This window comes from Apaloderma vittatum, unplaced genomic scaffold, assembly GCF_000703405.1.
Source record: "Apaloderma vittatum isolate BGI_N311 unplaced genomic scaffold, ASM70340v1 scaffold11226, whole genome shotgun sequence".
In the NCBI taxonomy this organism is placed as follows: Eukaryota; Metazoa; Chordata; class Aves; order Trogoniformes; family Trogonidae; genus Apaloderma; species Apaloderma vittatum.
This window is the reverse complement of record NW_009723404.1, coordinates 17065-33431: the sequence shown is the minus strand read 5'-3', so window position 1 is coordinate 33431 and position 16367 is coordinate 17065. Positions and strand designations below refer to the sequence as shown.

The 16367-nt window shown below is 39.2% G+C and overlaps 1 protein-coding gene across 1 annotated transcript; it reads right to left on the bottom strand.

The window, feature by feature from the left end:
* Positions 1-1722: 1722 nt before the first annotated feature.
* Positions 1723-14599, bottom strand: PRRG1 (proline rich Gla (G-carboxyglutamic acid) 1). The gene is made up of 3 exons (XM_009872110.1): positions 14558-14599; positions 10580-10740; positions 1723-2270 (listed from the first exon to the last, which is right to left on the bottom strand). Exons 1-3 carry the CDS (start codon positions 14565-14567, stop codon positions 1746-1748), a joined length of 696 nt encoding a protein of 231 aa, XP_009870412.1. The 5' UTR covers positions 14568-14599; the 3' UTR covers positions 1723-1745.
* Positions 14600-16367: the final 1768 nt, after the last annotated feature.

The window sequence follows — 16367 nt, the reverse complement described above, 5'->3', positions numbered from 1 at the left end:
CACCTTAACTATCATCAGCATCTAAACCAGGTGGTCAAAATTCTGTACAAGCCTCTATTTTAACTTGTATCAACTCTGACAGAAATCCACATTTCTGCAGCCTCAAAAAGTCACTCCAGCCCAATGCCTGGGGCCATGCCCTCCGAAATACAACAGAGTGGGTCCTCAAGGTTCTGCCTTGTGCCCTGCAGCTCAGAGCTGGAAAGAACAGAGCCAGGCCGGCCACACGACTTCTGGAGCCAGCGTGGACTAATGTGCTGCCCAGCACCCCTTACTGGGATGAGCACCTGGCAACCTAAGAGCTGTGAAAAAAAGGCTTGTGTACACTGAGAATGGAGTGTGCTTTGAGAATTCATGTCATGGATAAAAGCACTATGTTGTTCTTAGAAACAATGAAAAACATAAATAGTTTTGTTTCGTTATAACATATTGCTAACTTTTGCAACAGAAGCACCTTGTTGGAATGGATGAGGAATAAATACACTTGTTCTTTAAAAAAGGCATCTACACTCTCTGCAAAGATTTTCCGTAACACACAGAATATGTATGTATGCAAGAAGCTAAAGAGTATCAGGATTTGAGGAAGGGGTTTTTATTTCATAGCTAGGGGAAAAAAAGACACACACACTGAATGCTTTCTCCTTTGTTCCCCTTTTAAAAAGGAAAGTAATACCTTTGGGATGGTTCCCATGAAGACTACAGTAGGAAGACTATTCTCAGGATTTCATAGAACCATAGAACGGCCTAGGCTGGAAGGGACTGTAGAGATCATTTTTAATCCAGCCTCCCTGTCGCCAGGGACACCACCTCTCAACTAGATCAGGCAACACAGGGGGATCGAACGGGAATCGAACCCGCAACCTTGGCCTTGTCAGTGCCATGCTCAACTGACTGAGCTAACCAGCCCCCTATTTTATCCACTCTTGAGTATTTCAGTATTTCACTATTTACCGTTGCATGAACATCCAAGTTCTAAAGTTAATATATGCACACACTTCTCACTTCTAAAATACACAAGCAAAAACAGATAGGAAAATAGAGAGAGAAGGCAGAACACAAAAACATACTCTACTGAAGTCACTACTTAGTATTTTGAACTGTTAGCTTCTAAACATTTATAGAATTTTGAGTTGTAATAGCAAAAGCTTTTGAATATGCCTCATCTGCTAGGACTCTGAAATTATTGCTATTACTCCAGCATATGCTTAATGAGATACTGGTTTGAACACAAAGGCATACTGCTTTCAGCCTTCCAAGGGCCCAGTGTTGAGTTAGCATGTAACAAAAATTCAGGTGAGAAAAATGAACCAACAAGACATTAGGCAATACTGCAAAATCAGTCCCCTTCAGTGTAAATAACTATCTAAACTGTTGCTAAACGATTCCCTATTTCAGGCAAATCTGACCCTCTGCGGTAAGAAAGGGGAGGGGTATTCCACAAATCTTGTGGGGAATGTAGACAACGTTCTGAATAAAACAAGTGACATCCCTCAAAGCAGAGGTACTTTTGAGAAGTATGACAGAGCACCACATTTGTACCTGCACTACACTCTCAATACAGATTCCTTATTGTGCATGACCTGCTGTAGGGTAAAAAAATCCCAAACCCAAAGAACAACTGAACCTAAAACAGAAGTGAAGTTCATTGTGCAAGTCCATTAAATTACAGAAATGCATAATAAGCCAAGATAAAGTGCTACAAAACGATTAGTAATTTTTAAAAAGTCCATAGCATTCTTCTTGCTTCACTTAGTACTGGTGACAACAGGTGGTAGCGCAATCGCAGCGGCTGAACTGGAATTCACAATGTCTTCGTATTGCGGGGGCGGATCTAAATGCTGTTCGGTGTCGCTTCTCCGCACACTGATTTCACCAGTGGCTTCCTCATATGAAGGAGGAGGATCACAGTTTGAGAGCCTTGTGGATATTGAGTCTGACCGTCCATCCGCATAGCTCAGGCCTCCTGGAGAGAGCCCACTGACTTCATACAGTTCCTCCTGTGGGGAAGGAACAATGCTGAGAGGCGGTGGAAGAGGACCTCGGCCGTCAGCCACGGCACCATCATTCATGGCTTCGTGGTCTCCCCTATGCATGTACACCGACTGTCTACGCATTTTCTTTTTAAAAAGGCATCTCCATATGACAAAAATGACAATGAGGATAACAAAAAGGCCAATGATTAATGGAAATGCAAGGTAAAATGAATACCAGGTATGTCCTGTGTTACTTTCTCCCTGAAGTCCATTTTTGTAGCCTTTCCAGAACTCCTTCTAGAAGAGCAAGACAGGATAAGTCAGAAACTATAAGACAGTTAAAAAAAATAAGCACCGTAATCAATTTTAAATGAATGAGAAAAAACCAAACATTTAAAACACTGATGATTAAAATAAGAACTGTTTTGGATAAGCACACACAATAAACTTCCAAATTTTCTTCTCATGTGGTTAGTGATAAAGAAGAGGTTTGTTTTTTAAAACCAACTCCTCACTGCTTTTAAGGTTCACACGTCCACACGTCATATTTACAAATGTGCAGCATGGACAGATTAACAATAATCATTATTATTAACAACAATAATAATAGATAACAATAACAATAATCAACATGCACATCAGTCACCTGGTGGATCAAAATTTTTCACTCAAGGTAAAAGTTAGGGTTTTGTTTGTTTGTTTGTTTTATAATTGTAATAACATACTAATACAATTTGACAGGGAAATACTGTTTCGGAATGACAGAGCATTTTGGCAAAGCACAACTATGTTGTATTGTCATCTCATAATTTAGACTTCCCCCTCCCTCTGGCTCATCAAGCAATTGTTGTCAGCTTATTTTGACGCGATTCAGATCCTTGGTTTATAGTTAAAAATAGCTCTAGCACTATGGGAATATTACATAGTTTATTATATTCTAGAAATTTTGACAACATAGCTACAGATAAATGGAACAGAAAGTGAAAAGCAAAAATATGAACAAGTGAAAATAAAGATGAAGGCGGACACCAGTACTTGAAAGCACCCTCTGCTATATTAATATGAACAAACAGGAGCACAAAGATCGTGTCGCAATCCAATTTTCTCTGCAGTGAACATTATGAAAAAACAGTACAGAAAAAACTGCCTCAAAAAAACAGTCATCCTCACCTGTAATGCAAGATCCACACTTCCACTGTATTTTATAGCAATTTATAATTTAAGAAAAAAATAATTCAAAAACCCTCACCCAAATTCATGCCAAAAACTCTGAACTCTTTGGTTTTCTTCAAAAATGCAGAGAGCTGACCCATTCATACTCATGCCAGTATCTATTTTAAATGATAGCACACATCTCACATGCAAGTATTCATAAAATAGTCACGAGGCACACTTCATACTGTCTTTGCTCAGTTATTAGTAAATGACATATTCAGGGTGCAGACAGACAAATCAGATCCATCAATTTTTTCAGTCTGGACTGCTGCCACATGATCAGCATTAAACAGAAAATGCCACCAAACTGATCTCATGGGCAGTTTGAGTCCAGAAGCAGCGTGGGCCTCCTAGTGCACAGGCTAAGCTTGTGCTGTTCAAAGCCAGGACCAGGACACCATGAGCAAACCACGTGCTCACGCTTCTGGGTCAGAATTCATTAAGAGCAGTGTCATGCGCATAAAACAACTGGCTATCCTGTAGATTTGCTTCTTTAAAGGAGAAATTTGGTTCTTTTTCTTAAACTTAGTGTAAGTTTAAAAAAAAAAAAAAAGGAAAAAGAAGTCTTAATTCCTACAGATTTTTTTCCTAAATTCCAAGGCTTGACATCACAAGCAAATCCTTAGAGTGTTCCTCTTTCATGTGAACTCAGGTCCAAATCATCTAAGCTAAACAAAGGAAGCAAGTCTTGGAAGATGGACGAATGTTCTCTACATACTTCTCTACAAGGCCCTTCCTTGATGTACTGTTCCACAGTGAACCCCAGATCAACTGTGCTGACTTCAGAAAAATGTATTTGAGGGAGGAGACTTAACATTAAAAAATAACAGCTGCACATTTGGGATCTCCACATCATAAAAACTCACAAAATCAAACACCTCGCTTTTCTCCACCAGATCACCAGGCAATTAAGAAGATATGCATCTTTCCATCTGGTTTGACTATAATTAGATTCTTTAGTGAAAAAAATAATAAATATATTGTCATCTAAAAAAAGCAGAATACGATTCATTAAGATTATTCATGAAATCATAAAAGAATCATGGAATGGCCTACATTGGAAGGGACCTTAGAGGTCATCTAATCCAATCTCCCTGCCTTGGTCAGGGACACCTCTCAACTAGGCCAGGTTGCTTAAGGCCTCATCCAACTTGGCCTTGAACATCTCCAGGGAGGGGACATCCACCACCTCTCAGGGAATCTATTCCAAAGTCTTGCCACCCTCGTACTGAAGAATTTCTTCCTAACATCCAATCTAAATCTGTTCTCCTTCAACTTAAACCCATTTCCCCTTGCCCTATCAGTGGACTCTCTTGTAAAAAGATCCAGCTCAGCCTTCCTGTAGGTTGCCTTCAGGTATTGGAAGGCAGCCATTAGGTCCCCCCAAAGTCTTCTCTTTTCCAGGCTAAACAATCCCAGCACCTTCAGCCTGTCAGATGCTACTCTCTGTACTGGAACTAAACTTTCCACTTCACTGTTCTGCTGCCTCGGCAGCAGCAAAGGAATAAAATGGTACAATGTTTGTTTTTGAGGTCAAAGTTGCAAATATTTACTGGAATTCAACAAATATACTGTGCAACGATGTATCATTTTAAGGACTCTGTGGATGAAAAAGGTAGTTTTGATGAAAAAGAAGAAATCACACTTTTTTCCTAGGAACATAATTTGTATTGCAGACTGCAGATGAAATGCACCATCTCCAGTGGAAGCCTCTGTTATTTCAGTATTATTTCTATGTTACTTCTAGCTCAGCTCTAACTGCTGGAGAAAAGATCTCTGTATCCTCTTCAGAAAGCTGAAATACCAGCTTCCCTCCTTGTCACTGTGCAACATGGTAAAGCAGCAGTAAAGCTGTTTTCCCAGTGACAGGCAATTAGTTCAAAACAAGGTGTGTGGCTGTGGGGGATGCTCAAGTTAATGGTGTGACCAGACAGGTGTATAAGGTAAGAGTTTAAACTGCCTTAAGGATGAAAATAGTTTAGTGTCCACTTTCATTTACATGCAAGACAAAGTTAAATTCCAAGACAGTTTAGACACACACCCCTGTCAAAAATTACAGTGCTTGAGGTCTAAGGCTATCTTACAGAGGAAGAGACAGAGGAATAAAGTTGTGCACACAGGTGAGCAATATTAAGAAAGAAATAATTGGTTAGTTGTTTAAAAAGAAGAACCTGCCTTTAATTTTTTCCTCTTTGGGAAAAAAATAAAACCAACCCCCCCCCTCCACACACCAATCAAAAACTTACTAACGTACCAGAACTGCAGGTTTCTGCCCTGCATTTTTACAAGCCAAATCTCAAAGAGACGCACAAAGACAGTTCCAGACTGATGGAACTGCCAGGAACTGCAGGAAACTAATACTTCAGGTTCGAGTTGCACAGCTGCCAAGCAGCTCCCCTTCTGCTCTGTCATCCCACAGCTACACTGCACTGTTAAGTGAAGATGCAGGAGGAGAGGACAAGCCACCTGGTCAAAGTCAAACCATGCCCAGCAAAACCAGAAAGAACTTGGACAAATTTGCACAGTGTGAGAATTTGTACAAACTGCTATAAAAAAAGAGAGTGAAATACTGACAATCTAGGAAGTAGCTGTAGAACCCATACAGAAAGCTAAAGAATAATTTAAAAGTTGGAAAACTCACAGCACAAACATCCCTCCCACAGATGCCAGTCTCTTAAACCAACAACACAAAGGACTTTATTTCTACTTGACAAGATTATTAACTTGTGATTTATGAAAAGGACAATCCAGTAATCATTTATCCTCAAATGCTGTACAGCTGGTAATACCAGGAATATGTGCCTTAAAAGGCTGAAAAGCTAAGTTAGGCAAGCCACAGAATTAGATAAATGCAATAGAAAAGACCTAGAAAACATCTAACATATATTCCTGCCAAGAATTATTTTTTTGAACGTCCCTTACTGCTTGGGCAAATCCAATTTGCAATCACCAAAAGGAATTCTCAAGGACATCCCACACAAAGACAATTATGGCCAATTTGCCAGAATTTTGTTTCTCTTTTATTTCTAATAATTCTCAGAACACAGTGAGCATGAGTCAACCGGATGCGAATGCTGAATCAAGTAAGGGATCCACATAAAAGTTAAGAGACTCGCAACCTGCTGAGAATTTCAGCTGAGGCCTTTACTACATTCGGCAGCGTCGTCAGCCTCAAACGATTCTTGGTCCACTGCCTTACTTGTTTCAAAGGTGGGCCAATAATATATCAGTCAGAAAACTGCTCAGTATTCAGTAGGCAGAGGATGCAGAAAAAACAATAATGGGAAGTAAGCGTACCTGCTACACTGTTTTCTTCTGGTTTGCCCTCAATTTCAGATGGAGGGAAAAGATTCACCTCTTCTGGGTATTTATCCAGCATATTTGTCCATTATTAGACATAGACTGATGCTAGAAGTCTTACTTGATCACATAATTTTAGATCCGGTGCTGACAAGTTTTGAGTTGCTTGCCAAGTCTTTAGTGGCTTGTTTGTTTTGCTAGAATAGAGCTATATAGAGAACACTGCAATTTCTGTAATACTTAATATTTGTGGGAAAGTCGAAACATCTGAAATGAAGATCTCTGACTTCTCACTTTTAAAGTGCAGTATAATTAAAAAAAATGAGTTAATGGAAATGAGTGTTACAGCTCCAATCACACACAGATACTATGCACAGTAACCTTCGAATAAATATTTGAGTCTCCCAACAACCTTTGACAACTGACCAGTGACCACATAAAGCGTTGCCTGCAGGCTACAGGCACTACAAGTAAACAGCTTTACTAGTTCAGACCTAGGGTTCACCTAATCCATTACCTTCTCTCTGACAACAATCATTAGAGACTGCCGAAAGAAGAGTTCAAACACAAGCAGGCAGCAATACTCTCCCAACTTCCACATATTTGTACTTCAAGAACTTCCATTAGCCAAAGCTGAGCCCATTTATTCAATGGTTCCAGATTGATTTATCTTCTGTTCATTTATATAGTTTTCTCTGAACCTATACAAGCTTTTAGGATCCAAGACGTCCTGTGGCAAGGCAGTTCACATCTCTCTTATCTGTGGTGAAAAGAGGTATTTCTATTTGCTCTAGTTTCTTTAGAGGTCCTCTTAACTCTCCTGTCAGAAGGATGGCAAGTGACTGACTTCAGTTTGATCTTCATGCTCCTGACAGACAACATCCCATATTCCCTGATTTAACTCTTTTCCAATCTATTGCTGTTACAGAAGTATTTTCAAACCTCTGGTCAACAATCACACTTCTCTGGTCCTCTGGTCCTTCCTCAGCTACTAATTTGCTCTTTAGGACACAGTGAGATCAAAGGTGAATATGGCACATGTGACATGTGGACATGCAATGACATAATTAATTACATTCTCCATTTTGATCCCTATCATCTTCTTCAGATTCTTAGCACTCAGGTTTTTATTTTGTTTTGATTTGACTGCTGAGTATTAAATTCAAGTCTTCATCATTTCAAATTCAGATCTTGTTGCTAAGTTCAGTCCAGAGCCAATCATACAGACAATGAATGTTCCCTTCTCCCTCGCATACATTACATTTGCCACATTCTATCTTACCCACAAAGTCCTGCAAATTCTTCCCTGTTGGCTTTAGCCTTACTAACATAATAGTATTATCTTTATAATTAACTTTATAATTTTAAATAATAATTCTGAGCATATCAAAATCCCCAAGCCCACACAATATTAAAGGCATTCAATATTTTTATGACAGCTAGGCATGTACACTTAACATACAAAATGCTAATTTTCAAGAAAAATTCATGCATCCAAAATAACTTGAGGGGAACTGCTTGGTATTATTTTAATGTTAGAAATCTGTATGCTGCACATCACCCCAGAAGACCGCAGAAAAAAAAAGAACCAAGTGGACAAGATAAAAAATAAAAAGAGAGAAATTACACAAAACAAAGTTATCATGAGATAAATAAGCTACTGACTGTTGGAATTCCACTCTAACTACACTATGCAATTGTATCAGGATTCCAGGCTACTGCATCCATTTCCTTCCCCTGGGACACAGAAGTTAAGTGTTATTAAATGGCTGTAAGGCTGGATACCGCAGGGGACAATGGACTAAAGAAAGCTGAAGTAAATAAGGTTGGTCAGGCACGAGTGCACATTAGCAGAGTCTGGCCCGGTAGCAAGCTACCAACAACAGAAAAAAACAGCTGGGCTAAAAAGTATACAGCAGTAGAAATGGATAAAAGATCAAGATGTTATCAGAAGCTTCTTCTCCACTATGACACAACCATTGTGACAGGAACGGAAATGTCAGTACTTCTATTTTACTTTTTCCCAAATAATTCTGCAAGGGAAACTCTATGTAACAAAACACAAAATCTTCTTGAATGGGGGAAACAAAGCTAAAGCGAGAGGCAATGCGTCCAAGCTACGCTTTTTCTAGTGACTAGAAATTCTTATGCAACTGAAGCAAAAGTGATACTGTGTTAGAATTTTACAGAAGCTGTGTCAGTGTACACACTATTCTTAATTACACAATGAGCTATCATTAGGAATGGCCACCCAAAGTTTGGGAGGTAAAAGATGTGTGTGTCCATGCACCTTTTAAGCTTCAGAAAGAAGCAGCTCTGAAGAGATACCACATGTCCTACTGCTTCATTTTAATAAATCAGAAAGCTCATTCCAGCCTTGTCCATCTTTCCATTGCTATTTTTTGATGGGAGTTCAGCCACTAAAGAGTGGAAAGCATCAGCTGTGCAAATTCTGGAAGAAATCTGCAATGCTCCCTGTGCCACTTCACCCACTAACCCAAGGGATACAAGTTTTTTTTTGAAGATTCCCGTTTGGTCCCCCATGTGTTGCCTGATCTAGCTGAGAGGCATCCCTGCCCATGACAGGGAGGTTGGATTAAAATGATCTCTAAGGTCCCTTCCAGCCTAGGCCATTCTATGGTTCTATAATTCTTTTGAGTCACATTTTCTAGCATCTGTTCTCCACTTTAGATTTATCCTCAAATCCAACCCTAATTTCACCTATGACTGTCCTGAATTAAAAAATATAAAACATAAAAATTCTTGCCTATCCAGCATTACAATACAGATGCCATCATCAAAACCCTGCATGCCATTTTTATTTGTTGGGATGCAACGTAAGGTATGTCGGGTATGATGTGCAGCTATTGCTTGCAGAGCCACTAGCCCACAAGCTTCCTTTACGCAGAGAAGCCAACGGACTCATGCAACAATTCTGTGTGGGCACTATCTGCTTCATTCTAGTCAAGTTAATGTATCACTGCCCTTGTGTCATACACAGTAGCACTGAAATAATTGTTCTATGTTTCAGATCACTGCTGCTTAATAATACTCTCTGAGGGCGTGCAGATTTTAGCTTAAAGGCAGCCACTCATCTTTCCTTATTTTTAGACTATTGATTGTCTTGGGCACTGAATGCTTTGGTGAGCTACACCAGCACCTGGGATTTGAAGGTGTATTTTAAATGGAAAGATTTTTGAGTTGCTCACTCATTTCATGTGAACATATTCAAAACAAGTTCTTCCTTCTAGGAGTGAGATGAGTGAAGACTTGTGCCCTCTGCTTCTATATATTCTCTGTAACGTCCCAATCCTATCATCACAAAGCTGGTGACAGGCCTAGAAAATAAATCTTATAAAGAGCAACTGAAGGATCTGGGGCTGTTTAGTTTGAAGAAGAGGAGGCTGAGGGGAGACCTCATCACTCTCTACAACTACCTGAAAGGACATTGTAGAGAGGTTGGTGCTGGTCTCTTCTCACAGGTAATTGGTAGCAGAACTAGAGGGAACGGCCACATGGTGGTTGAGTCACCTTCCCTGGAGGCGTTTAAAGGTCCTTTAGATGTGGTGTTGGGGGATATTGTTTAGGTGTGGACTCTGCAGAGTAGGGTTATAGGTTGGACTTAATGGTCCCAAGGGGCTTTCCCAACCTGCATGCTTCTATGATTTCTTCTAAGCAAGGCAACTGCATTTATTATATCCAGATCAGGCTTCTGTGTGTGATGACAGGAGAACCAGCACACAGGCTATTTGGGTTAATAGTGCTGCCAAATGGATGGCAGTTTTGCCCACCTTTTCTCAAGTGGGGATATTAGCTCATGTTCCTTTTCTTCCCAGCTGCCAATTTTCACAACACTTACCAGCATAATTACCTCCTACTCCCTTCAAATTCAGTTTAATTGGGATGAAGGATTCAAAAGCTCTTGCTGCACAGTCTATCCATATCCACTGTACACCTTATTTGCTTAAAGAAACAGGCTAGAAAGAGAAACAAATCTAATATAATGTTGAAAAACACACAAGCATTCAAGCACACTCCAAAATTTATTATCAATAAACCCTACCCATCTTTATACACACACCAAAACATACCGTTTTTTCCTCATTTTCAAATGCTTCTCTTGCTTCTTCATAGCTACAGATTTCTTCTATGCATTCATGTTCTATGTCACCTTGCTTTAATTCTTCCAGAAATGTGTTGGCTCTTGGGTATCTTTTTAACACAGAATTGGCTTTGTCCTCTGTTAAGAACACTGAATAAGAGGAGATACAACAAAGGTCACTTATAAAACGGATATCCAAAACCTCATGCTAAAATTGCTCAAAGAAAATGTGCTTTTGAGAAATAAAGAGCTTTTTCAAAGTCTTCCCCTTAATTTAATATGATAAAAGGCCTTTCCTAGTTCTATTCACTATCCAAAGTAGCTGGGCCTACAATTCCAGCAGTTACTGCCATAACAACATAACTGCAATGTACCTCAATTCAGCATCACAGCCATGGATGCTTCAACAACATTGAAGCTGGTGCCTAAGAAAGATGCTCAGAAGAGGCAGGCACACACTCACTTCAAGTGACTTCTTCAAATAAGATGACACAGAACAAAGAAATCCTGCCTGTGAACATCCAAAAGATAGGTGCAACTGCCTGAGGGCATCACATCTAGAATGCTCTCAAAGTTTTGATATAAATATTTATGAATATTACCTAGAGTCACACACATGAGAACAGCTGCATTTATCAAAGTTTAAATTTATAAGTTTTCTAAGCAACTCTGATGCAGACTTACTCCCTTCACTCCAGAAATCTCAACCACAAACTGGTGACCCTTTTGGGGGTGTGGGGGGAAGTAGTCTCTTCCTACTTTCTTGCATCATATATAAAACCTCATCTTATTTGACAAACCAAATAAAACAACGCCAAAAGGCAAACAACATTCTGACACTGGTATTCTTTATTTGCTTTCCTTAATTTTCTGTTCAAGAAAGCTGGGAGCAACCTTTTTTCTTCTAATGTTCCAGATTTCCCTCAAACTCCCTGACTGAATGATTTTTGCAGTAACATGCAGCAACTGGAACACTCCAAAATCCAGCCGATCAAATTGCCTGGCAGGTACATCTGCAGTGACTGATGCAGAAATTCTCCAGGTATTTCATATCAGTAAGCAAGAACATCATGTCAGTCAACACCAGTCTTGAGTTCTCACTACCAGCAAAAGGGGCCAATTATTCAATGCGCTGCCGAACTAACAGACTCACACCACTTTCCTGACCTCTGCAATCAGTTCAGGTCTGCATTGGTTCATTTACAGCTGCTCTGGGACCACCGATACGCTATGAAGTCAAACTCCCACTGTCTGCTGAAGGACTGAGACTGATTGGCTTATGCAATGATCTATATGTAATTTTATCCGAATCAGTTTGCTGATTTGTTTTTTTTTCCTTAATCATCTGATTTTGACCTTTTGAAAAAGGATGGCAGCAAGTCTACAAAGACGATCACTATGCTTTCACTGTAGACAGATGTGGTAGCATTTTTCAGCAACGCAGCTACTGCCATCATTAGGCAGATCCACTCTAATTTCATTTTGTTTAGGCTCCGCAGTATACATTTTTAATAAATTGCTAGAAAGTCATCTTCCTTTTGCAAAGGATTAAATGAAGATTTGAAGATTAAATTTCAAAACACCAGTCACTCCTATACAAATTACACTATTTATGATGTTGCCAAAGGTTCGCTCTACAACTGCATCTATTTTAATTTTGGTCTTCTACAGCACCACAGGTAAGCACATGGGCATCTCCTATAGTGTAAGCTCACTGCCTAAATAACATAGAAATTAATACCCAAAAATCTCTTCAAAAAGGAAAGAAAAAAGGGATGGCTTCTTTCCATTTCCCACACAATTCTCCTGACTCCTCTCTAGGTTTCTAACTTGGTTTCTTTCCACATGCCTCAGCGATCACCCAGGTGTGATGAGCTTAAGGACTCGTCCACACCAGGAAGTGAGCAGGCAGCCGTGCGTGGGGATGGGCTGCCGGTGCAGTGCTCTGCCTGCTTCTCACAAACTCCTCTGGTGGGCAATTCCTGAAGCAGAACAAGTTACAGTCCAGACTCTCTTAAGAGTGCCCATATGTGGAGTCACCGAAGAGTAAATAATGCGTTATAAATCAAGTTTCTCTTCCTTTAGCAGGTATAACTCTGGGAATTTCATTTCACAGCTGGAACCTGCCCTTTTTTTATTTAGCAATTCGCATTCAGAAAGTGTCTCTCTTCTCTCACAATACAGTACAGAAAATGCATACATCACAAAGACAAAGAAGCCCGCTGGGACAGTAAACCTCACCCCATATTAATTCTGAATGTACTGATAAATAATGATCTATGATTAGTCCAGACTAGGAATGGCTTTTAGCCCTGTGAGGCTGGAAGAAATGAAGTGTATTAATTTGTTTGTTTTGACTTGACATTTTCAAAACTCTGCACACCCCTAGTGACTTTAAATCCTATTGAGAAGTCAATACAAAGGCAGCAAGGAAGCATAAAAACATACACTGATCAAAGCAATCTTGATGGAGATACAGATTGAAATACAGTGATTTAATGAGAATCAGCCCTTGCCTGATGAATCCTATAAAAAGGAGATAATGGAACCATATTGCAGAAACCATTTTGACTTTTTAGTATTCCAGGACGATCAGCACATAAACATTCAGTCATAATTGCACAGGAGTGTGTAAAAAAATGCTTTCGGTTGGATGCCCACCTAGCCAAGCTATCGAGTGGCTGAATTCACTACAGCTGTTACTACAGAGCTGAAGATAATTAGGGAAAAATTGCACGTGGCAAGAATAAAGTAAGGAAGCAAGACACTTTTTCACTCCATTAAGGAGATTAAGTAGCAAATACAAGATAAAGGAAAAATCAGAATTACGATTTTGGCATTATGTAAGACAGATGCAGAAATAAAAAATCTAAAGGCTCTTCCTCTCCTCAATTTTTGTGGAATATATATGAAGATATACTATTACCAAATTTAACACATTTGAATATATTTATTTCTTCAGACACGCTTGTGCTCTGTGTGTAACTAGTACTTGGTTTTTAGCAAGTTTTTATCCATCGGAAAGCTACCAAAAAAACATTCCAAAGTCTTAGTTTCACTTGCTATTATTGAAGAGAGTAACACAGTTACATCAATCTATTATACATTCTGCGGAAAACCAGTGTGCTATCAAAATAGTGAATAGATACTCTAGCAAGGTGAAATTCAATCAGAATCAGAAAACGACAGGCAAGGACACGAGAGGATAAATACATCTCAGCCTGCCAGCTGAAGCTGTCACAGGCAAAGAAAAAAGGCTTCATGTCTTCAGTGATAGAAGAAACAGGGAGCAGTAGCATGGGAAAAGTATTCTGAGACACAGAAGTGTTGCTGAAGCAAAGCCAGGGCATCCTGGACACCAAAACCAGCTCTACTGAGACTATTATTGAGGCCTCCTTTTTTTGACTCCTTACCAACACCCAAGTAGATAAATATCACCACTAAGTACTAGAAAAAAAGATTTATTTTCAAATTCGAAGCTGCAGCTACTGATAAATTTGAATCTTTCTGTAGGTGATCTTAATAAAACTATTTGGTTTGCACAGGACAGAAGGGAGAAAAATTACTTGAGCATTTCCTTGTAAAACTTAAAAACCTACTGCTCTGAGAATCTGGAGTTACTAGGGCAAGCTCAAGAACAGTTAAAACTAAAAAGTACTCAAGGCTGAAAATTCAGCTGTGTGGTCTTTATTCTGTAGCCAGCTTTGAAAGCTCTTTGTAAGATCCACAAGTGTGTTTGTGATGATTATTATCATCTGCATATAATATCTCTGTCAGAAGAGTAATGTGATTCCAGCTCAGGTTAGCATGGGCAAAGATCTGCATCACATACAATACCAAAACCAGAGCGCATTTTTTGTGGAAATTGATCGGGATTTTGAGCAGAGGACATTTCTGGGGTGTGTTAATGCTCACTTCACAGGGAGTAACAAGGAATGCACACTCATCGCTAAGTTAACAAACTCACCACTATCCATGATGATTACTGTCAAGGCAGGGAATTCGCAAATATCAAGTCTGTAAACAAAAGAGAAAGCATCCTGTTGAGTCTGTGAATTATGGTGAACTTGGAAAAATTTTCTTGACTCCCAAATATTATTTATAAATATATCACTGTTGGAAACCCTGTGATCAAGATTAATCCCTCTTTGGAGTTGTGCCATTACTGCAAGCAGATTAATTTCAGTAGTACAGGAATACTATATAAAATAAGATAACTCTTGTGAAACGGTGAATGCTTTAAACTTTTTCAAAGTTTTTCATATTTAGAACATGTGAAAATGGTAATACAAACTAGAAGGTGGGTATAATTTTTAATATATCGGCAACTTCCGATTTCTGTAATTGAACGTCAAAGGTTTACATTCTCCAGTGTAATTACTTATACCTTATCTAAGACTTACATTGACCCTGCAGAGATCATCAAGTCAACTCATTCTTTTTAGTCTATGGATCAGATTTTTGAAATCAGAATGAACATATACAAATTCATATAGAGTCTGCTACTGATTAAAACAGAATGCCTGCATAAAATTTAAGGGCAGAACAAGACCTGTAATTTGGCAAAGGAACTTGCAAAACATGAGTGGATCCCAACTTGTCCTACAAGAACTTACATGCACTTTACACCTCATCTTGGAAAGAGAACAGACGAGATGTTCTCAGTCAAGAAAATGTCTGAAGATCGCTGCACCCACCAGGCAGAAAGCCAGCAAGAACTGTAGCTGAATGCAGCAAGAGTAGTTTGAGGGACAATTTGCAGTCTCCTTGGAGTCTTTGTCAGTAGGGGAAAAAGTTCAGAAAATAAAAGCTTTCAGCAAAGTACAAAAAAGGTGCAGCTGCCCAACCAAGTTGGTAGAACACCATGAGGTTAAAGGTTTTTTTTTACTAATAAATTACCTACTCCCAAAGGCTAGCATTAGTCCCACTTCAGATGCCATGTTACAGATCTATATATCATACCATGCTAATGTCCTCACTTTCTGTAAACCCAAAACCTCATAAGCACACCTCTGGAAAAATGGTAATTATGCACAAAGGTTGGCCATAGCTGCTGTAATAAACAAAGAGGAAAAGTTAACACTTTCATCATGGCCCATCCAACACTGTAAACCATCATGCAAGGACAGACTGCAGTACTTGGAAGGTCTGATGCTGAAGTGAATGGAAGTCTACAAAGATATCTGAGTTTGGAAACAAAACTGTAGGATTGGGACTACAGGACATGTGGAATAGAGGAGTAAACTGATTTTAAGGCAAGTTCATCAAATTTCTGAAAAGGCAAATAAATGAGAATGAACAGCAGACACTGAAGCACTCTTGAATCTAATCACCATAGTGTTTAGCTTCTTATTGCTAAGTATTTTAATGTAACAGCAGACAGCTTAAAAAATTCTTTGGAATATATATAACCTCTTTTAATAGCCTGAGTTTTTCTTAGCAGACTACTCTATGCAAAGACAAAACTGCTGTTGCCATTTCTTGAGTAAAATTAAAATTAGCGTCATTTTCTGGGTAGTCACCTTGTTAAATCGCAAATGTCTGTGCTGAAGAGAGTGTCAAGCTTTTAACAATAAATTGGTCACAAAAAATGTTTGGCTACTCTTGTAACTATACTTTCTTCTGTTACATCATGAGTTTCTTTTTCCATTTATTACCCATCAGTTTCAGGTGGCTCCTTTCGCAATAGCCCCTCAAATAAGATTCACAACAATAGAAGAGCAAGACTCATGAGTGCTCACTTGCTCTGAGTGGCTGTGACAGCGCACGAAATGCAC

Coding starts and splice junctions, on each gene's coding strand:
- PRRG1 (XM_009872110.1), bottom strand. Junction 2,271..10,579: donor TTGAAAATGAGGAAAAAACG/GTATGTTTTGGT, acceptor TTGCTCTTCTAG/AAGGAGTTCTGGAAAGGCTA.